The sequence below is a fragment of the Pelophylax lessonae genome (assembly GCF_965119305.1).
Source record: "Pelophylax lessonae genome assembly, chromosome: 7".
NCBI classification, from domain to species: domain Eukaryota; kingdom Metazoa; phylum Chordata; class Amphibia; order Anura; family Ranidae; genus Pelophylax; species Pelophylax lessonae.
In genome coordinates this window covers 295,875,821-295,898,745 of record NC_138774.1, presented here as the reverse complement: position 1 = coordinate 295,898,745, position 22,925 = coordinate 295,875,821, and the positions used below count along the sequence as shown (strand labels likewise).

General features: G+C 46.8%; 2 protein-coding genes across 4 annotated transcripts in view; one reads left to right on the top strand and one right to left on the bottom strand.

The window, feature by feature from the left end:
- Positions 1–721: 721 nt before the first annotated feature.
- Positions 722–7,206, bottom strand: LOC309560259 (uncharacterized protein). 2 transcript variants are annotated; one of them, XM_082263838.1, is made up of 2 exons: positions 7,110–7,206; positions 722–2,481 (listed from the first exon to the last, which is right to left on the bottom strand). In XM_082263838.1, the coding sequence occupies exons 1-2, from the start codon at positions 7,198–7,200 to the stop codon at positions 971–973; spliced, it is 1,602 nt and encodes a 533-aa protein (XP_082119964.1). In that variant the 5' UTR covers positions 7,201–7,206; the 3' UTR covers positions 722–970. The 2 variants fall into 2 exon arrangements, with proteins under 2 accessions (XP_082119964.1, XP_082119965.1); XM_082263839.1 differs by lacking the exon at positions 7,110–7,206 and adding an exon at positions 4,306–4,375.
- A 171-nt stretch (positions 7,207–7,377) lies between these two features.
- SMC1A (structural maintenance of chromosomes 1A) overlaps positions 7,378–22,925 on the top strand; it is a 38,659-nt gene continuing 23,111 nt past the window's right edge. For both annotated transcript variants that reach the window (XM_082263527.1, XM_082263526.1), the window contains exons 1-10: positions 7,378–7,603; positions 9,939–10,127; positions 11,031–11,143; positions 13,248–13,451; positions 15,440–15,678; positions 17,240–17,498; positions 17,608–17,748; positions 17,839–17,921; positions 18,934–19,141; positions 22,711–22,896. In XM_082263527.1, coding sequence (XP_082119653.1) covers positions 7,495–7,603; positions 9,939–10,127; positions 11,031–11,143; positions 13,248–13,451; positions 15,440–15,678; positions 17,240–17,498; positions 17,608–17,748; positions 17,839–17,921; positions 18,934–19,141; positions 22,711–22,896 — 1,731 coding nt within the window. In that variant the 5' untranslated portion in view covers positions 7,378–7,494. The remainder of the gene's footprint in view (positions 7,604–9,938; positions 10,128–11,030; positions 11,144–13,247; positions 13,452–15,439; positions 15,679–17,239; positions 17,499–17,607; positions 17,749–17,838; positions 17,922–18,933; positions 19,142–22,710; positions 22,897–22,925) is intronic.

The window sequence follows — 22,925 nt, the reverse complement described above, 5'->3', positions numbered from 1 at the left end:
TGGCAGCTCTGAATACACCTGACACCTGCGGGTGTTCAAGGGGGTGGGTGTCAGTGCTCACGGGGGCCCTTTCAGGTAAGCAGTACAGGGCCCACGATCTCTAACGGCGGCCCTGCATACACCTGCAGATTTTCAAGGGGATGGATGTGAGTGATTAAGGGGGCCCTGCCAGGTAGGGTCTACTGGACCCCACAATCTCTAACCGCAGCTCTGCATACACCTGACACCTGCGGGTGTTCAAGGAGATGGGTGTCAGTGCTCTAGGGCAGTGGTCCTCAACTCCGGTCCTCAGGGCCCACTAACAGGCCAGATTTTGGGTATTACCTTGGGGAGATGCAGACTAGAGTACTGCAATCACTGAGCAGCAAATTATATCACCTGGGATGTATTTCAGTTATCTTGCAAACCTGGCCTGTTAGTGTGCCCTGAGGACCAGGGTTGAGGACCATTGCTCTAGGGGGCCCTTTCAGGTAAGCAGTACAGGGCCCACAATCTCCAATGGCGGCTCTACATACACCTGCAGATGTTCAAGGGGATGGATGTGAGTGATTAAGGGGGCCCTGCCAGGTAGGCTCTACTGGACCCCATCATCTCTAACCGAAGCTCTGCATACACCTGACACCTGCAGGTGTTCAAGGAGATGGGTGTCAGTGCTGAGGGGGTCCTGTCAGGCAGGCAGGCAGTACAGGGCCCATGATTTCTAATGGTGGCCCTGCATACACCTGCAGGTGTTCAAGGGGATGGGTGTCAGTGCTTAAGGTGGTCCTGCCACGTAGGCTGCACAGGGCCCCATGATTTCTAATGGCAATCCTGAAGGCCAATAGTCTGATACGGGAGGTGGGAGGGGGTTGGACCGGCCCTCAACTTTCTAAAGTCAAATTTTGCATATCAGACCAATCTAGATTTTATGGGCGTGACACCGTAATGTTTATTGGGGAAGTATCTCCATTGTTGGCAAATTTAGTTCCAGTTAGACCAAAACAACTTCAATAGAGTTGCCTTCGTTAACGTCTGTTGGAATCTCCATTTCCAGAAAAGAGTCTTGCTCATGGATCTTCTGATGCGACTCCAGGTAATGAATCTGTGTGTAGGTCTTGTCGCACTTGTAGCAACTAAATGATCTGCCCTTCGTATGGACCTCCTGGTGGTGGAGAATATCTCCCGAGGCTTTACGGCAAGCGCTGTAGTCGTGCCGCCGTTCCCTACTGTGAACCTGCCGGTGCCGTTCGAGGTGGGACATTTGCTGGAAAGCCTTACTGCAGGTGTTGCAGCTGAAGGGCCGGTAGCCCGTGTGCATCAAGTAATGTCTGTGCAGGCTGGAGATGCGGGTAAATGTTCTGGAGCAAAGGCTGCATTTCAAAACCTCCTCGCTTTCTTCTGCTTCCTCAACTTTACGATCCTTCTCCGTAGAACAAAGCTGGAGCTCCTCAACATCATCATCTGCATGGGACACGTGGACGGAATGAGAAGGCGGCAAAGGGCGCTCTCCTGAGCCAAACACTTCTTCCCAGTGGAGCTTGGCGTTAAACCTCTTCTCAAAAAGCCGGGACTGGTAGGGTTGCTCGCCCTTGTGAATGCGCTGGTGCTTCAACAGCTCGCTAGCGTCTCGGAAACCTTTGAGGCAGATGGAGCATTTGAAAGGTTTTTCACCCGTGTGGACCAAGCGGTGGCGCTGGAGGTGGGTGGCTTGCCGGAAGCTTTGGTTGCACAGGTTGCAGGTGAAGGGTTTGAGGCCGGTATGGATGACGGCGTGCTTCCTCAGATTGGACGAGTTGTTGAAGCACTTCTTGCATTCGGCGCACTCGTAAAGTTTTTGACCAGAAGGTCCAAGCTTCAAGTGCACAGGGCGATGGTCTTCCAGCTCCTTCTTGGTCAAGAACCAGTCGCTACAATAAGAACACTGGTACGCCCCAGCCAGATCCTTGTTTTCGTTGGTGGTCCCGGCTAGACGTCTCTTGTCGGGTTTCCGCAGGACCAGCAACTCTTTACCGGAGTGCTTTTCTTGATGGCGCTTCATGTAACAGATACGGGAGAAGCTTTTTTCGCACACCGGGCAGCTGTAAGGCCGCTCCCCCGTGTGGACCCGAAGGTGGACCCTCAGCTCGGTGGAGTCACGGAAGCCCTTCATGCAGTGCGGGCATTGGAAGGGTCGCTCCCCCGTGTGCACCAAGTGGTGGCGGTCCAGCTGGGACTTCTGCCGGAAGCTGCTGCCGCACACGTCGCACCCGTAAGGCCTCAGGTCCGTGTGGATGTGCTTGTGGCGCCTCAAGTTGGAGGGGTCAGAGAACGAGCGTCCGCACAAATCACACGGGTACTGTTTCTTGCCCTGGACAAAGGTTGGTGGGTTTCCAGCGACGCCGGCTTCCTTCAAAAAGTCCCCCATGGAGAACGGGTGGCTGTCCAGCTTGGCTTGCGCGGCCTCCATGCTGTCCAGCATGTCGTTCAGGCAGGACGTCAGTCCGTCCATATTGCTCCGGTGCACTGCCGAAAGATAAATGTTTTGGAAAATAAATTTTATGTCGAGGCAAAAAAATAAATAAAAAATTCGGTACATCTCTGCAATACATGCGCATTCCCTGTGTTTATCCAAAAATATTAATTTTAGGCCTAAAAATTACTTAAACCCCCCCCAAAGATTATTTAAAGTTCAGCAGAGGGAAGCATGAGGTGCTCCAGATTTTATTTATTTTTTTTTATTGCTCTTATGTAATATTCTAATATTCAAATTTTCTGAGATGCTGAATTTTGGGGTGTCACTCGCTGGAAGCCATAATCATCAAAATAAAAGAAATGCTTGAAATCTATCACTCTGTGTGTAACACATCTATATAAAATATAAGAGTTTCACTTTTTGAATTTAATTACTGAAATAAATTAACTTTTTTATGATATTCTAATTTTATGAAATGCACCTGTAAGGATAATAAATAAAAATAATATAAATCACAATCATGTTGGTAATATTATTAAAAAAGCTAATGATAAGATTATAAATAACACAAACATTCATAACAATTATGATGATTATTTAAATAATGAAGATGATAATAATTATATATATATATTAAGAAAAATAATAATACTAATATAAATAAGAAATACTAATAATGATAACACACACATATATATATATATATATATATATATATATATATATATATATATATATATATATATATAATTATCATCATCATTTTAATATTGGCATTATATTATTTTTAAAATTCTTATATATATATATATATATATATATATATATATATATATATATATATATATATATATATATATTATAATATATCTATATATATGTGTATATATACATTTTTACACATTTTATGTTGAGGCAAAAAAAAAAAAAAAAACATATTTGGTACATCTCTGCAATACTACATGCGCATTCCCTGTGTTTATCCAAAAATATTAATTTTAGGCCTACAAATTAGTTAAAACCCCCCAAAGATTATTCAAAGTTAAGCAGAGGGAAGAACAAGGTGCTCTAGAATTTTTCTTTTTTTTTTTTTTTTTTTATTGGTCTTATGTAATATTCTAATTTTCTGAGATAGTAAATTTTTTGGGTGTCACTCGCTGTAAGCCATAATCATCAAAATTAAAATAAAGAAATGCTGGAAATCTCTCACTCTGTGTGTAACACGCCTATATACAATATATGAGTTTCACTTTTTGAATTGAATTACTGAAATAAATGAACTTTTTCATGATATTCTAAATTTTGTGAGATGCACCTGTAAGGATAATAATTAAAAATAATATAAATAACGATCATGTTGTTAATATAAATAAAAGCTAATGATATTATAAATAATACAAATATTCATAACAATTACGATTATATAAGTAATGATAATGATGATAATAATAATTAAAAAATATATCTTAATACAAATAATAATAATATTAATAATATAAATAACAAATACTAACAATGATAACACATATATATATATATATATATATATATATATATATATATATATATATATGTACATATATGAATTTTAAAATGAATACAATGCTAATATTAAAATGATGATGATAATAATAATTAAAAATAATGAAGATGATAATAATAATAATAATAAAAATATAAATAATAATGGTAATCATGCCGATGATATATAAATGATATATGATGATAATAATGTTGGTGATATTATATAATGATGATAAGACTCTATATAGCGGGGGTGGGGGTAGTGGATGATGATGGGGGTCCCGGGGCCCCCGCACACACTATACACACAATGAGGACAGATCTGGATAGGTGACATTTTATAGAAATACCTCCAGTGTGTCTCAGATCAGACATTGCTCCCCATTGCAGGACTCGTCCCCCCCATACACACACACTGCACTGGCTGGGCTCACAGGAAGGTGCACCCTGTCACTGTGTACAGGAAACACAGCACAGAATTTTGGTTCCCCCTCAGAAAGTTGGTTCCCCCCATTAGAGCTCCCACTGCTGGATGGAAAGAATTGTCATCCTCTATAATTGTCACCATCAGTCACCTCTCTTCATTCTGTCATCTCCATTCATTCACTGCTCCATGTCTGTTCATTCATCCCCCCACCTCCATTCATTCACCAGTCCCACAGAAATCATTTATCCTTCCACTTATCATATATTCATTCAGTCATCCTTTCACTTCCATTCATTCACCCCCATTTATTCACTCATCCCTCCACTTCCATTCATTCATCCACCTCCATTTATTCACTCATCCCTCCATTTCCATTCATTCATCCACCTTCATTTATTCACTCATCCCTCCACTTCCATTCATTCATCCACCTTCATTTATTCACTCATCCCTCCACTTCCATTCATTCATCCACCTCCATTTATTCACTTGTCCCTCCCCTTCCATTCATTCATCCACCTTCATTTATTCACTCATCCCTCCACTTCCATTCATTCATCCACCTTCATTTATTCACTCATCCCTCCACTTCCATTCATTCATCCACCTTCATTTATTTACTCATCCCTCCATTTCCATTCATTCATCCACCTCCATTCATCTTTCCACTTCCATTCATCAGTCACCCCTCCATTTCCATTAATACACCTCTATTCATTCACTGATCCCTCCACTTCCATTCATTCACTGATCCCTCCATTTCCATTCAATCACTCATCCCTCCACTTCCAATCTTTCCTCCACCTCCATTCATTCAGTCATCCCTCCACCTCCATTTATTCACCCCCTCCCCCTGTAATCATTCATTTGTAAGCTTCCATTTACTCATTCCTCCCCTTCCATTCATTCATCCACCTCAATTTATTCAGTCATCACTGCACCTGCATTCATTCACCTCACTTTTCATTCATTCCTCCACCACCATTCATTCATCCCTCCATCCAGTCATCCCCCCACGTTGATTCATTCATCCCTCCATCCAGTCATCCCCCCACCTTGATTCATTCATCCTTCTGCCTACATTCATCCCTCCTCTTTTGTTCATTCATCTCCCCATCTGCATTTATTTATCCCTCTACCTTGATTTAGTCCTCCTCTTTCATTAATTCATTCCCCCACCTCCATTCATCCCTCCACTTCCATTCATCTCCCCACCTTGGTTCATTCATTTCCCACCTCCTTTCATTCATTCCCCCAACACTATTTATTAATCCTCCTCTGTTCACTCATTCTTTCACCTCCATTCATACATCCCTCTATCTGCATTTATTCAACCCTCCACTTCCATCCATCACCCCCCCCCCCCATTCATTCATCTCTCCACCTCCATTTATTAATTTCTCTGCCTCCTTCCATTCATCAGTCCACCTCCATCTATTCATCCATCCACCGCCTTCATTCACCCGCCTTCATTCATCCCCCCTCCAATTACAAATCCAGCTCCTTTCATTGGTCAGCCCACGGTGATCACACTTTGTTGGACCCACAATCTGGAAACAATCCGCCATGTTTTGGAGAATGATGTGATTTATAGGAGGATTTTTGCTCCCAGGACCGCCTCCCGTCTTTGCAGACACTTATTTATTTTATTTTTTTTTACACTTTTCTTTATTGAAATGTATTTTTTAAGTTATTACCCCCCCCCCCATGTGATAGTATATGGCAGGTGACAGGTCCTCTTTATGGAAGGATGTGGGGGGGGGGGGTCTGTCACACTTCCAACCCCCCCCCCCCCCCATGTGATAGTATATGACAGGTGACAGGTCCTCTCTATGGAAGGATTGGGGGGGGGGTCTGTCACACTTCCAACCCCCCCCCCCCCCATGTGATAGTATATGGCAGGTGACAGGTCCTCTTTATGGAAGGATGAGGGGGGGGTCTGTCACACTTCCAACCCCCCCCCCCCCCATGTGATAGTATATGACAGGTGACAGGTCCTCTTTATGGAAGGATGGGGGGGGGGGTCTGTCACACTTCCAATTCCCCCCCCCCCCCATGTGATAGTATATGGCAGGTGACAGGTCCTCTTTATGGAAGGATGTGGGGGGGGGGTCTGTTACACTTCCAATCCCCCCCCCCTATGTGATAGTATATGGCAGCCGACAGGTCCTCTCTATGGAAGGATGGGGGGGGGGGTCTGTCACACTTCCAACCCCCCCCCCATGCGATAGTATATGACAGGCGACAGGTTCTCTCTATGGAAGTATTGGGGGGGTCTGTCACATTTCCAACCCCCCCCCCCCCCCATGCGATAGTATATGACAGGCGACAGGTTCTCTCTATGGAAGTATTGGGGGGGTCTGTCACACTTCCAACCCCCCCATGTGATAGTATATGACAGGTGACAGGTCCTCTTTATGGAAGGATGTGGGGGGGGGGGGTCTGTCACACTTCCAATCCCCCCCACCCATGTGATAGTATATGGCAGGTGATAGGTCCTCTCTATGGAAGGATGGGGGGGGGAGGAGGCTGTCACACTTCTAATGCCCCCCCCCCCCCCCCCATGTGATAGTATATGGCAGGTGACAGGTTCTCTTTATGGAAGGATGGGGGGGGGGGTCTAACACACTTCCAATGCCCCTACCTACCGGTCAGTGTTTCTAAAAAAAATACAATTTATTAGCAAGGGAGCCCAATTGATCCTGATCATAAGTAGGTATCATTCACCTGGGGGAGGGGCTCCAGATTCTGCATCTATTAAAAGGCCTGTGATCGATAACAGAGAATCCGCAGATCGATAAATCCTTCGATCTCCCATACACGTGTCCCCCATACAATCAGATATCAGATCGCTCAAGCAGGCCCCGCCTATTGTACGGCAGCGCCTGGGTTGCGCTTAGCCCCGCCCACTGTACGGAATCGCATGTGCTTCCCTTAGACACCGTGCCCACGCCCTCTCCTCTGTGCGCCCCGCCCCTTTGTTTGGAAGCGGATTGATGACGTGTGGTGGGCGCAGTGGGAGTGACGTAGGGTGCTGGGGAATTGGCGGTATCCGGGCCTGTGGTCACCGGTGGAGCTCCCTGTTCCGGGCGGAGGGATCTCAGGGGGCGCCATGGGTTTTCTAAAGTTGATCGAGATTGAGAATTTCAAGTCGTACAAAGGACGGCAAATCATTGGACCGTTCCGCCGCTTCACCGCCATCATCGGCCCCAATGGATCCGGTGAGTGCCGGGGGGAGGGGTGGGATTACTTCCAGGACAGCTACAGGTGATTGAGGGGGAGGGGTCCACCATCTACAGAAAGGGGGCTGTATCGGGGTCTACCCTTCTTTGGGGGCTGTGTCGGGGGTCTGTCCGTCTACCGGGGGTCTGTCTGTCTCCCGGGGGCTGTATCGGGGTCTACCCTTCTCTCAGGGCTGTGTCGGGGGTCTGTCCCATCTCTCGGGGGGCTGCGTCGGGGTCTGTCCGTCTCCCGGGGGCTGTATCGGGGTCTACCCTTCTCCGACGGCTGTGTTGGGGGTCTGTCCGTCTACCGGGGGTCTGTCTGTCTCCCGGGGGCTGTATCGGGGTCTACCCTTCTCTCAGGGCTGTGTCGGGGGTCTGTCCCATCTCTCGGGGGGCTGCGTCGGGGTCTGTCCATCTCCCGGGGGCTGTATCAGGGTCTACCCTTCTCCGAGGGCTGTGTCGGGGGTCTGTCCGTCTACCGGGGGCTGTGTCGGGGGTCTGTCCGTCTACCGGGGGCTGTGTCGGGGGTCTGTCCGTCTACCGGGGGCTGTGTCGGGGGTCTGTCCGTCTACCGGGGGCTGTGTCGGGGGTCTGTCCGTCTACCGGGGGCTGTGTCGGGGGTCTGTCCGTCTACCGGGGGCTGTGTCGGGGGTCTGTCCGTCTACCGGGGGCTGTGTCGGGGGTCTGTCCGTCTACCGGGGGCTGTGTCGGGGGTCTGTCCGTCTACCGGGGGCTGTGTCGGGGGTCTGTCCGTCTACCGGGGGCTGTGTCGGGGGTCTGTCCGTCTACCGGGGGCTGTGTCGGGGGTCTGTCCGTCTACCGGGGGCTGTGTCGGGGGTCTGTCCGTCTACCGGGGGCTGTGTCGGGGGTCTGTCCGTCTACCGGGGGCTGTGTCGGGGGTCTGTCCGTCTACCGGGGGCTGTGTCGGGGGTCTGTCCGTCTACCGGGGGCTGTGTCGGGGGTCTGTCCGTCTACCGGGGGCTGTGTCGGGGGTCTGTCCGTCTACCGGGGGCTGTGTCGGGGGTCTGTCCGTCTACCGGGGGCTGTGTCGGGGGTCTGTCCGTCTACCGGGGGCTGTGTCGGGGGTCTGTCCGTCTACCGGGGGCTGTGTCGGGGGTCTGTCCGTCTACCGGGGGCTGTGTCGGGGGTCTGTCCGTCTACCGGGGGCTGTGTCGGGGGTCTGTCCGTCTACCGGGGGCTGTGTCGGGGGTCTGTCCGTCTACCGGGGGCTGTGTCGGGGGTCTGTCCGTCTACCGGGGGCTGTGTCGGGGGTCTGTCCGTCTACCGGGGGCTGTGTCGGGGGTCTGTCCCGTCTACCGGGGGCTGTGTCGGGGGTCTGTCCCGTCTACCGGGGGCTGTGTCGGGGGTCTGTCCCGTCTACCGGGGGCTGTGTCGGGGGTCTGTCCCGTCTACCGGGGGCTGTGTCGGGGGTCTGTCCCGTCTACCGGGGGCTGTGTCGGGGGTCTGTCCCGTCTACCGGGGGCTGTGTCGGGGGTCTGTCCCGTCTACCGGGGGCTGTGTCGGGGGTCTGTCCCGTCTACCGGGGGCTGTGTCGGGGGTCTGTCCCGTCTACCGGGGGCTGTGTCGGGGGTCTGTCCCGTCTCCCGGGGGCTGTGTCGGGGGTCTGTCCCGTCTCCCGGGGGCTGTGTCGGGGGTCTGTCCCGTCTCCCGGGGGCTGTGTCGGGGGTCTGTCCCGTCTACCGGGGGCTGTGTCGGGGGTCTGTCCCGTCTACCGGGGGCTGTGTCGGGGGTCTGTCCCGTCTACCGGGGGCTGTGTCGGGGGTCTGTCCCGTCTCCCGGGGGCTGTGTCGGGGGTCTGTCCCGTCTCCCGGGGGCTGTGTCGGGGGTCTGTCCCGTCTCCCGGGGGCTGTGTCGGGGGTCTGTCCCGTCTCCCGGGGGCTGTGTCGGGGGTCTGTCCCGTCTCCCGGGGGCTGTGTCGGGGTCTGTCCCGTCTCCCGGGGGCTGTGTCGGGGTCTGTCCCGTCTCCCGGGGGCTGTGTCGGGGTCTGTCCCGTCTCCCGGGGGCTGTGTCGGGGTCTGTCCCGTCTCCCGGGGGCTGTGTCGGGGTCTGTCCCGTCTCCCGGGGGCTGTGGGGGGGGGTCTGTCCCGTCTCCCGGGGGCTGCGTGGGGGGGTCTGTGTCGGGGTTCTGCCCTTCTCCCGGGGTGGGGCTGTGTCGGGGTCTGCCCGCGTCCTGCGGTCTCTCCATGTCCCCGGGTCTGAGTCGGAAGCTTTCTGTGTCCCGGGGACTGTGCTGAGGGGTGCCGCCTGTCTTCCACAGACCTGTAAGATGATGTGTAATAAACTTTTTTTTTTTTTTTTTTTTCATTTTCAGGGAAGTCCAATCTTATGGACGCCATCAGCTTTGTGCTGGGGGAGAAGACGAGTAATCTGAGAGTGAAGACTCTGCGGGATCTCATCCATGGAGCGCCGGTGGGGAAACCTGCCGCTAACCGTGCCTTTGTCACCATGGTGTACGAGGAAGACAGCGGGGTGGAGAAGGTCTTTGCACGGCATATCATCAGTAAGAAGATTTCCTAATTCCAGTTTCTCCGGATGGGAGGGCCGTCATTCTAATAGAGCATGAGTGCTCAACCTGCAGAACTACAAGTCCCATGAGGCATTGCAAGGCTGACAGTTACAAGCATGACCCCCAAAGGCAGAGGCATGATGGGACTTGTAGTACCGCAACAGCTGGAGGGCTGCAGGTTGAACACCCATATAATAGAGGGAGCCTCAAATGAAAGTATTTACTGTCTGTTGCCTCTGGTGTTATAAAAAGTAAATCGATACAAAACACTCGCTGTGTAATAATAATAATAATAATAATAAATATTATTATTATTATATTATACAGGATTTATATAGCTCCAACAGTTTGGGCAGCGCTTTACAGTGTGGGATTTACATTCTCCCTTCTAGTAGAGCCGTCTTGTATTGTTTACATAGGCAGGCGGCTCTCCTGTCAGTATTGGCGAAGATCACGGGAAGCCGGCGGCGATCGAACTCGCTCCTCCCGCGATCTGCCTCCCGCTGTGTCTAATCGCAGTGAGAGCGCGGCTCCGGTGGCGCGTGCCACCAAAAGTGTGTGCACTTAGTCACGTAGATCTATATGATTATGTGCAGCTGAGCCGCAGTAAATCTGCGTGGGGCGGTCGGCAATTGGTTAATCTCCCTTTTTTAAATGGTTCGTCCATGCCAAGCTGGCCCAAAATACCTATTTTACAGCACTCAGAGGTGCTCCTGGTGGGGGGGTCTCTGTATTCAGTGTATGTAGCCTCATCTGTACAGTAAACAGCGCTCTGGGGTGGGGGCGGGGACTTCCTGTCTCGCTTTTATATTCCAGCATTGTTGCAGAAAGCTGCGATTGCAATGTTTTTACCATTTACTGACGTGTTTGTGTCTTCCCCCCCCCCCCCCCCTCCAGGCGGTTCTTCTGAATACAGAATCAACAGCAAGGTTGTTCAGCTGGCAGAATACAGCGATGAGCTGGAGAAGTTGGGGATCCTGATTAAAGCCAGGAACTTCTTGGTCTTTCAGGTACATGGATACATTGTTTGCACTCATTGTCTCTGTGTGCGGATTCCTCCCCCGAAGACATGTTAAAAAAAAAAAAAAAAAAAATAGATTGCTTCTGGGCGACTTAAAAAAAAAAAAAAAAAAATTTCTTTACAATATTTGATTAACCACTTAATGACCAGGCCATTTTTTGCAATACGGCACTGCGTTACTTTAACTGACAATTGCACGGTCGTATGACGCTGTACTCAAAATTAGTGTCCTTTTTTCCCCACAAATAGAGCTTTCTTTTGGTGGTATTTGATCACATGTGCGTTTTTTTTACGCTATAATAAAAAAAAAAAAAAGAGCGAAAACTCTAAAAATAAAAAAATATATATAAAATTTTTTACATAACATTCCCAATAAAAAAAATGTGAAAAAATAAAATATCTTCATCATTTTAAGCCAATTTGTATTCCGCTACATATTTTTAGTAAAAAAATAATAAAATTCCAATAAGTGTTTATTGATTGGTTTGCGCAAAAGTTATCGCATCTACAAACTAGGGGAAAGATTTGTAATTTTTTTTTTTTTTTTTTTATTAGTAATGGTGGCAATTTTTTTTTTTTTTTTTCGGGACTGCAACATTGCGGCGGACAAATCGGACCTCTGACACTTTTTGGGAACCAGTGACCGTACAGTAATCAGTGCTAAAAATAAAATGCACTGTCACTGTACTAATGACACTGGCAAGGGATTGACATAAGGGGTGATCAAAGGGTTAAGTGAGCCCCTAGGGCAGTGATGGCGAACCCCCTGGCACCCCAGATGTTATAGAACTACATTTCCCATGATGCTCATGCACTCTGCAGTGTAACTGAGCATCATGGAAAATGTAGTTCCAAAACATCTGGGGTGCCAAGGTTCGCCGTCACTGGTCTAGGGGGTGCTTGCTAACTGTAGTCGGTTACACTGACTGGGGGAAGACAGAGATCCGTGTTCTGCTTAGCAGGAACACAAAATCTCCATCTTGTCGCCTTGTTTACATAGGCAGATCGCCGTTCTTCCGCTCCTGGGATGATGGCGGGTGTTTGTCAGACATCGGGTCCGACCAGACCTGTTGGGTGACATCCCCCACTAGCCAATCACGGCGCGATTGTGCCTCCTGCGGTGCGAGGAGCGGCTATTGAACGAAACGACTTACAGGTACGTCCTTTCGTGCAATAGGGTCACTTTGCTGCAGTATATATGCAGTGGCCGGTTGGCAAGTGGTTACCCTCTTGAGCCCCGGAAGGTTTACACCCCACCCCCTTCATGACCAGGCCATTTTTCGCAATATGTCACTGCAATACCTTAACTGACAATTGCGCGGTCGTGTGACGCTGTAACCAAAAAAAAAAAATGTATGTCCCCCTTTTTTTTTTTTTTTTAAACCCAAATAGAGCTTTCTTTTGGTGGTAATTTAGTGAATACCACTAAAGAAAGCTCTATTTGTGGAGAAAAATTAGATACATTGTATTTGGGTACAGCGTCGCACGACCGCGCAACTGTCAGTTAAAATAACGCAGTGATGTTTCGCAAAAATGGCCTGGTCATGTAGGTGCGTAAATCTTCTGGAGGATAAGTGGTTAAAATAAAGCAGCCCAGGCAGTCTGTGAATCTGTCCCTCCGCAGTACCTCTTTTTATCCACAAGATGTCCTCGGTCTTCCAGGATAAATGACACCCAAGGGGGGGATTTACTATAACTGGAGAGTGCGATTTGTCGGGTAAAATAGCAGCCTATTGCCGGCAATGGAAGAATTCCGACTTTGCAGTGCCGCACCGAATTTCCAAAAGTAATTCCTGCGCTACTTTTGGCGACTTCGCGGGGGGATTTTAATAAAAATCTGTGCATGAACTGGCTTAGATGTCTTTCAAGTTACTCCTGAAGATGGACTAAAATGCGGCTTTGAGATAGTTTGAGTTCCAATAAACTCGCATTATTTCAAAGCCGTGTTGATGTCAATGGGCGCTTATTGTCAAAACTGTGCACCAATTAGAATGTGTCTCACAAAAGTAGGGGGCGTCCTTTTTTCAAAGCCATTATCTCGCAGCCATTATCTCGCATTTCATAGACGTGAGTTGTTTTTTTTTCTCCTGTAGGGGGCAGTAGAATCTATCGCCATGAAGAATCCTAAGGAGCGTACGGCTTTGTTTGAAGAGATCAGCCGGTCGGGAGAACTGGCGGCAGAATACGATAAGTGTAAGAAGGAGATGGTGAAAGCGGAGGAAGACACGCAGTTCAACTATCACCGCAAGAAAAACATCGCCGCCGAGAGGAAGGAGGCCAAACAGGAGAAGGAGGAGGTCTGTTTTCATGCAGTTACCCTAGCGGGGATACGTAACGTATTGTAGCCAATCCCAGAACAGCTTTATTTATACTGCACAAAGACTTCTATATGGACAGGTTGCGGGATTTCTAAGGAATTTCAGCAAATTGATGGCAGTAATTCAGTCTTTGTTTCTCTCATTGCTGTGTGATTTATCAGCATGTAGCCGAGGTCGCTGCAAAATGCTTCGGTCAATGCCGCCAGCACAGGGGTGCTACGGCTTAACCCTCCTTTGCCCAGCTATCAGTACAGCCTAGAAGTCTAGGCCAAGATTAGCAGTCTTGCTCCTGTGATGATAGGGGTAAGCAGTAATGGCTGAGCGCCTTAGCAACGTCCTAGCAACAAGGCGGGAGGGGGGGTGCCATTTCTGGGAGGAAGATAGATGGCCTACACCAATAATAAGGGCATTATCTGACTTTAGGCCACTTTTACACTTGTGCGACTTAAGTCCCGGGATTTTGCTGCCACAATTTTACAGCGATTTTGACTGGGCTTGAAGCAACGCCTGTCTTTGGACCTCAAAACGCATTAAAATCGGGGCCAAAGTAGTGCAAGTCGCACCGATATGAATGGTACTCATTGGAAATAATAGAGAACGACTTGTCATGGGATTTTGCTGTCCCAAATCGCAGTTGCATAAGTGTGAAAGGGGCCTTAGTCACTTCAGCCCCGTAAGGTTTACCCCCTCCTCCTGATCAGGCCATTTTTTTTGCACTAATTTAACAGACAATTGCGCGGTTGTGCGACGCTGTACCCAAATAAAATTGATGTCCTTTTTTTCCCCACAAATAACAATAAAAAAAAAAATCGACAATTCTGATAAAAAAATATATATATATATTTTACACATTCTGCTATATAACATTCCCAAAAAAAAAAATTAAAAATCAAAATTTAGGCCATTTTGTTTTCTGCTACATATTTTTGGTAAAATTTGGTATTTGATCACCTGTGCGTTTTTTTTTTTTTTTGAAAAAAAAAAAAAAAAAGAGCGACAATTTTGAAAAAATATTTATCAAATTTTTTTTATATGAAGTTCTCAAAAAAAAAATGTAAAAATCTGTTTTTTTTTTTAACATTTTAGGCCAATTTGTTTTTCTGCTACATATTTTTGGTAAAAAAAAAAAATCGCAATAAGCGTATTTTGATTGGTTTGTACAAAAGTTATAGCGTTTTATTAACTACGGGAAAGATTTCTGTCATTTTTTTTATTGTTGTTTTTTTTTTTTTTTTTCTTTTTTTTAACTAGTAATGGCGGTGATCTGCAATTTTTAGCAGGATTGCGGCGGACAGATCGGACCCCTAACTGACATTTTTGACACTTTTTTGGGGGGGGGGTCAGTGACATTACTACAGTAATCAGTGCTATACATATGCACTGTCACTGTAAAAATGACACTGGCAGGGAAGGGATAAACACCAGGGGCGATCAAAGGGTTAAATAAAGGGTTACACTGTGGGTGATCAAGGGGTTAAATGTGAGCCTATGGGAGTGATTCTAACTGTATGGGGGCGTGGCTTGTGAAATGATCACATAGAGACCTGTGAGCCTATATAGAAGAATCACAGGCGCTCTGTGATCATTCCAGAGAGAACGGTCAGCTGTGTTTACAACAGCTCTCAGCGGGGAACGAGCCCGGCGGCCCCATGCATCGGAGTCCCTACTGCCGAGGGGGGGGGGGGGCGGGAGCGCGCCGCCAGCTGCTCGCCCCCTAACTGCAGGCGCGCGACCGCCGTAGCCCTACGTCGGTTCGCCAGCCTGCCGCAGTATATATTATGCGGTGGGCGGTCCGGAACCGGTTAACATCTCCTATTTTTTTTACTGCATGTCAGCTCGGGCTCCGTTTCTGAACCCCATAAAGCTGTTGGTACAATCAGATTGCCATAAGTATTTAGCGGAACACGTAACATACTTTTTATCACCCTACGTGAATCATTCGGTGACCCCGGCCGTTCTCTCCGCAGGCGGAGCGTTATCAGCGGTTGAAAGACGAGGTTGCTCGGGCTCAGATCCAGTTACAGCTGTTTAAGCTTTACCACAACGAGTCTGAGATCGAGAAGCTGAACAAAGAGCTGGGAAGTAAGAACAAGGAGATCGATAAAGACAAGAAACACATGGATAAGGTGGAGGAGGAACTGAAGGATAAGAAGAAGGAGCTGGGAAAAATGATGAGAGAGCAGCAATCCATCGAGAAGGAGATCAAGTAAGTCATTGCTGGATATTTTATACATATTTACATTGGTCTGGCTTGGGGTCAGTGTAACGATGTACAGAAAGTACCCTGCTGAGCAGATGGCCTGCTACATTGTGAACCGGCTGGCCGCTGGACACGGCGTCATGCACCACTCGCACTCGTTAATAAAATGCAAAGCGTTTTTGGGTGACGCCCCATGCCAAGTGAGGACCTCCTGTGTTCAGTGTGGCAGCACGGAATCCAGAGATCACGGTAGTAGGGGTATCTACTTCAGTAATTTCCAGCTTCCAAAGGGGCATCAGTCAGGTATGGGGTGTTTTTATTTATTTATATATTTTAACCACTTTAAGACTGGAGGATTTTCCTGCTTAACGTCCAGGCCATTTTTTTTTTTTTTTTTTTTATTACCATTATTACAAACTTTTATTGAAAATAATACCATTCTCACAGATCTTATCAAGAATTGAAGAAATTAGACCCAGGCCACTTTTTTTAACTTGGCACTGCGCGACTTTAACTGACAATTGCGCGGTCATGCAAAGCTGTACCTAAACAAAATTGACGTCCGTCCTTTTTTTCCCACAAACAGAGCTTTTTTTTGGTGGTATTTGATCACCTCTGCGCTTTTCATTTTTTGCGATATTAATAAAAAAATAGCAAAAAGTTTGCAAAAAAATTGACATTTTCTACTTTGACAGTTAAAAAATATCCAATATATTCAATTTTTTGTCATATATTTAGGCCAAAGTGTATTTAGCTACATGTCCCGGGAATCCTACCTTCACTGCCGCCGTCTGACCCGGGGGTCTCCATTTCTTTGAATTCGGTGCGGCGGCGCTGAATTAAAAAAACTTACAGCATTCAACAGTCAAACTTGGCGTTTTGAATGCTTTAAGTGCAGAGGAGGGGTTTGGGGTCTTATAGACCCCCCAGATCCCTCCACCACAGTACCTGTAGACATTGAAAATAAGAAAATAAAACATTTTTTTTAATTTCTGAAAATATCGGCCGATAAACGATGACCAAAGTATCAATATCGGCGGTTAAAAAAACGATATCTGTCGATTTATTTATATATATGTGTGTGTGTGTGTGTGTGAATGCACGGAACAGTGCTGGATTATTTTTTATATATATATATTATTAATCCAGCACTGTTCCATGCATTCGCACCACTTTTTTTTTTTTTTTTTTTTTTACGTCATGCATTGCCAGCTGTTTCTTGCTTGCCAATGACACAGTGTCAGATCTCACCCATGGGCAGAGATTGGGCGTCATGCCTTTGTTTACATGTTGCCGTTTCGGTTGCTATCACAGGATTTTATGAATGGTGAGAAGTATTGCTCCCAGAGTTAGATGACGTTTGTATCCCAGGAGTAAACCGGAGGGTGGCAGTGCCCACATCACCCTCGCCTAGGAAAGTGGGAGGGCATTCCTGTACGAGGGGGAAATAGAGGTGTGTATATATAGGAAGCTGTCAGTGGTCTGCGTTGTGGAGAGGAACGGCACGAGGCATACTTTAATTTTTGGTAGAAGGTCCGTTTTCATGCATCCTCTTATTTTTTTATAGGGAGAAGGACGCTGAGCTGAATCAGAAGCGCCCACAATACATCAAAGCCAAGGAAAACACTTCCCACAAGATCAAGAAGTTGGAAGCGGCTAAAAAGTCCCTTCAGAACGCTCAGAAGCAATATAAGAAGCGGAAGGGGGATATGGATGAATTGGAGAAGGAGATGCAAGCTGTGGAGAAGGCCAGGCAGGAGTTTGAAGAGCGGATGGAGGAGGAGAGTCAGAGTCAAGGCAGAGATCTTACACTGGAGGAGAACCAGGTATGGACACCAGACGTTTGCTTCCAATCCACTTGCTTTATGGAGCGTGGAGATACCTGGCTTGGTATGACTAAGAACTTTCGTTTTCTCATCTTGCCCCTTTTTTTAGGTTAAGCAATATCACCGCTTAAAAGAAGAAGCCAGCAAGAGGGCCGCCACCCTGGCTCAGGAACTGGAAAAGTTTAATCGTGATCAGAAGGCCGACCAAGATCGTCTGGATTTGGAGGAAAGGAAGAAAGTGGAGACTGAAGTATGAATGGAAGCCGCCTCTTTACATACCAGACCTATAATATCGGAAGGCGGTATATTCAATTTTTGTTTTTGTGTGTTCTTAATTCAGGCGAAAATCAAACAGAAACTGCGCGAAATAGAAGAAAACCAAAAGAGAATCGAAAAGTTGGAGGAATATATCGCTACCAGCAAGTATGTAACATTCTGCATTTTAGTGTATGAACTCTGCTGTACCCAGTTCTCCCATTACCCTGTCTGGGGGGGGGGGGGGAACGACATGTTAGACATTGTCATTTTGCTTAATTAGGGCAAAGCAGCCACGTTATGCACATAATGACCCCCAGGCATGTATACTTTCACCGTCATGCTTGCCAACAGATCCTGGCCTTCAGATATAGAGGGAAGAACATGAAGGTCTTTCCTAATGTAATAAGCCTGCTGCCAATAACTAGGCCCTTCATCCTCTCTAAGCTTACACTGGGTCTTTAATGGGTGAGGGGGGGGGGGGGGCTGCTACAGGGAGGTGTTGAGGGAACTTGGCTGGTTAAAGTGATTGTAAAGTCTTTGTTATTTGAAAAAAAAAAAAAAAAAAAAAAAATATATATATATATATATATATATATATATATATATATATATATATATATATAATATAGTAACGGAACCGCAAACCCACACTGTACTTGTGGACTTCTGTCAGTATACGGCTTCCTCCCAGTCGTGAAAAGATATCAGATTTTCCCAGCCGCCCCCTATACAAAGCTAGCCGACAACTTAGCTTGTACTGGAATCTTCTCCTTTATTGAACAGTTTCACACATTTATACACACCAGCACACCCCTCCCCCCCCCCCTCCTGATCAGATTACCACACATGGGTCAGGGGTTGTCTGATTACATTATCATATGCAGATGAAATTGTATACAGAGATATAATCAACCTGAACTAATTATCTAGCCATCTGGACAGAAACAATATGTGAGTTCATTAACAATGGAACAGACAGGCTTAACAGAATATATACGTCTCACCTTAATACACAATCAATAGGGAGAACCTGTCTCTGACATTGAAGTTCAATACACATTATCATAAGTAACACAGACACCATTTGAAGCAATCCAAAAGCAGTTCAAAAAGCATCCAATTCACATATATGTGAAGGGAGACTAAATCAATTTTTCTCTCCCTCTCTCCTTGCCAGGCAATCGTTGGAAGAGCAGAAGAACCTTGAAGAGACCTTGACAGAAGAGGTGGAAATGGCTAAGAGGAGAATCGATGAAATCAACAAGGAGTTGAACCAAGTGATGGAACAGCTGGGAGACGCCAGGATCGATCGCCAAGAGAGCAGCCGACAGCAACGCAAAGCCGAAATCATGGAGAGCATCAAGAGGCTGTACCCGGGTTCTGTGGTATGTATGGGCATCTATTCTGCTTCATAGACAGTTTTTTTTTTTTCCTACTTGGTTTTGCAGTTCTTTTAACCACTTTAAGACCGGAAGATTTTCCCCCTTAATGACCAGGCCATATTTTGTGATTCGGCACTGCGTTAATTTAACAGACAATTGCGCGGTCGTGCGACGCTTTACCCAAATAAAATTCATGTAATTCTTTTCCCACAAATAGAGCTTTCTTTTGATCACCTCTGCATTTTTTTTTTTTTTTTCGCGCTCTAAACAAAAAAAAAAAAGAGCGACAATTCTGAAAAAAAAAAAAAATTAATATATATTTTTTCACATTCTGCTATATGACATTCTCAATGCCTGCTCGCGACCGACCTAGACCTACGTCAATTCGCGCAGGAGAGCCACATTGACGCGGTAAAAATGTGGGGCCGGTCGAGAACTGGTTAATACAGCACCTAATAAAAAGACAAATGGCCACTCGCAGAAGCCAGAAAACATCAGGCTTTTAGGATAATGCAGTAATGAGGATCCTCCTGGTGAACTGTCCATCTATTCAGCCTGATGCATCATCCGGGGGCACCGTGGTCTGTGGGAGAAGATGATGCCGGCAGTCTCCTGTTGACTTCCAGGTCCCAGGCAGAGGCCGTGAAGAGACACACAGCACGGGGAGAGGCGTGTGACGTCACTGGGGAGCTAGGCAAACCCAACGCGTTTCTGAGCGTGTGCGAAGCTCTGAGCTTGCGTGTGCTTTCTTCAGGTGTAGAGAAGGAGCAAGCACAGTTATATAGGTTATATATAGGGTGTGCTCATAGTACATGGGCGGGAGGGGGAGTAGATGGGGAGTAGGTGGTAGTTCTAGACTCTAGAGCAGCGGTTCTCAACCTGTGGGTTGCGATTTCCCCCCCCCCCCCCTTTTGGGGGTCAAACTACCCTTTCACAGGGGTCGTCTAAGACCATCAGAAAACACACCGCAGCAGCTGAAATAAAAATGGCCGCGGCTGGCCAGTCAGGTACACTGCGCATGCGCCACAGCTGCTCAGGAAAGCCCGTACATGCTCGACTAGTCTCGGGCAGACGGGGCGTGCGCGTAGACATATTGGCGCTGGGCGACGCCATATTTAAAAGGCAAGGCGCCTCACCAAACGGTAAGTGAGACCCCTTGCAGCCCCTGCATCTCCTGTACTATGCCCGCAGCCCCTGCATCTCCTGTACTATGCCCGCAGCCCTGTACTATGCCCGCAGCCCTGCCTCTCCTGTACTATGCCCGCAGCCCTGCATGTCCTGTACTATGCCCGCAGCCCTGCATGTCCTGTACTATGCCCGCAGCCCTGCATGTCCTGTACTATGCCCGCAGCCCTGCATGTCCTGTACTATGCCCGCAGCCCTGCATGTCCTGTACTATGCCCGCAGCCCTGCATGTCCTGTACTATGCCCGCAGCCCTGCCTCTCCTGTACTATGCCCGCAGCCCTGCCTCTCCTGTACTATGTGAAAAGAGTGGAATAAATTGCGCTCAACACTTAACACAACCAAAAAGTGCTTGTGTGCATAAATATGTGAATAAATGGTTATAAATAAATATATACAAAATCCTAAATGTGAAAGGTCCTTGGTAAATAAGTATCAACAGTCTTTAAAGTGCCCAGTGCAATACAGATCTCTCAGCAATGACTGAAAATCACTCCAACTTCAAGTGAGGGACCTCCACCTTAAGAAACTTTTCTCCACCCAGTGCTCGGGGTAAATACTTCTTACCAAAGCTGATGGACCCCTTAATTACAGGGGGTCTAAAACAGCGTAGATGGTCCACAAATGCCTCCAAGCTATCCTTCAGGTCCCTTGATATAAGACTCAGCTCGCATAAGGAACTCCAAGTATTTCAGGATATTTGTGGGGAGAAAGATAAGGAAACTCCGATAGTGTAGTATGTTCTGGTAATTAGGGTTTATTAATGAAATTGCACTTACTCAAACATTAGAATCAAATGCCTTCATGCAGTAAATGCAGCATGGGTTCGGTGTACGGGACGCTCCTAAGCTTCTGCGTATCACCAACCCGGAACTCCACGGTCTCACGTTCCCGACGCACGTTTCGTCAGACGCGCTGACGTCATCAGGGGATCATCATGATCCCCTGATGACGTCAGCGCGTCTGACGAAACGTGCGTCGGGAACGTGAGACCGTGGAGTTCCGGGTTGGTGATACGCAGAAGCTTAGGAGCGTCCCGTACACCGAACCCATGCTGCATTTACTGCATGAAGGCATTTGATTCTAATGTTTGAGTAAGTGCAATTTCATTAATAAACCCTAATTACCAGAACATACTACACTATCGGAGTTTCCTTATCTTTCTCCCCACAAATATCCTGAAATACTTGGAGTTCCTTATGCGAGCTGAGTCTTATATCAAGGGACCTGAAGGATAGCTTGGAGGCATTTGTGGACCATCTACGCTGTTTTAGACCCCCTGTAATTAAGGGGTCCATCAGCTTTGGTAAGAAGTATTTACCCCGAGCACTGGGTGGAGAAAAGTTTCTTAAGGTGGAGGTCCCTCACTTGAAGTTGGAGTGATTTTCAGTCATTGCTGAGAGATCTGTATTGCACTGGGCACTTTAAAGACTGTTGATACTTATTTACCAAGGACCTTTCACATTTAGGATTTTGTATATATTTATTTATAACCATTTATTCACATATTTATGCACACAAGCACTTTTTGGTTGTGTTAAGTGTTGAGCGCAATTTATTCCACTCTTTTCACATTTATGCGTTTTATACGTTTTTTATTGCAGCTTGCACTATGGAAGCAATTCCTCTTATATATATTTAATTAATTTATGACAATTTGATTGATTAATTTAGTATCGAATATCACCAATTTTGCGCAGTTTCTTTTGGGCCACCAAAATTCTTTTCATTTCTCTCCTGTACTATGCCCGCAGCCCTGCCTCTCCTGTACTATGCCCGCAGCCCTGCATTCTCCTGTACTGGGCCCGCAGCACTGCATTCTCCTGTACCGGGCCCGCAGCGCGGCATGTACCATGTCCCCAGCCCTGCATTAATTTGTAACAACGAAAATACTATCTGCATATCAGATATTTACATTACGATTCAGAACAGTAGCAAAATTACAGTTATAATAATTTTTAGGTTGGGGGTCACCACAAGATGAGGAACTGTATTAAAGGGTGGCCGCATTAGGAAGGTTGAGAACCACTGCTCTAGAGGATGTTCTTGGAGGAGTTCTTGCACACATGTCCGATCACACCGCTACCGGCAATAACAAAGCCGGCTGCGACGCTTCTGTTTTCACCCCTAAAATCCTTTATACCAGAGACTTATACCTGTTCCTGAGTGCTTTATGTATTTTGTCTTTTATACTGCACAAATAAGTAGGGGAGTGGTTAGGGTTTAGGAGCAGGTTGTATGTGCCCATGCTTCATGTTGCACCCTAAAGGTAGACGTAACACGAAATCTGGTCTACAAAGAAGGCGCTGTTTTTAAAACTATCTGGTCCTTATTTGTAGAACTGAATATATGCTCTTTCTTCTGACATCCAATTCTTCTCTTTCCTCAGTACGGACGACTGATTGACCTCTGCCAGCCCACTCAGAAGAAGTACCAGATTGCTGTAACCAAGGTGCTCGGGAAAAACATGGATGCCATCATTGTTGATTCAGAGAAGACCGGCAGAGACTGCATCCAGTATATTAAAGAGCAGCGAGGAGAGCCGGAGACCTTCCTTCCTCTGGATTACTTGGAGGTATTTTATTTCATTCCGCCGATTGTTTT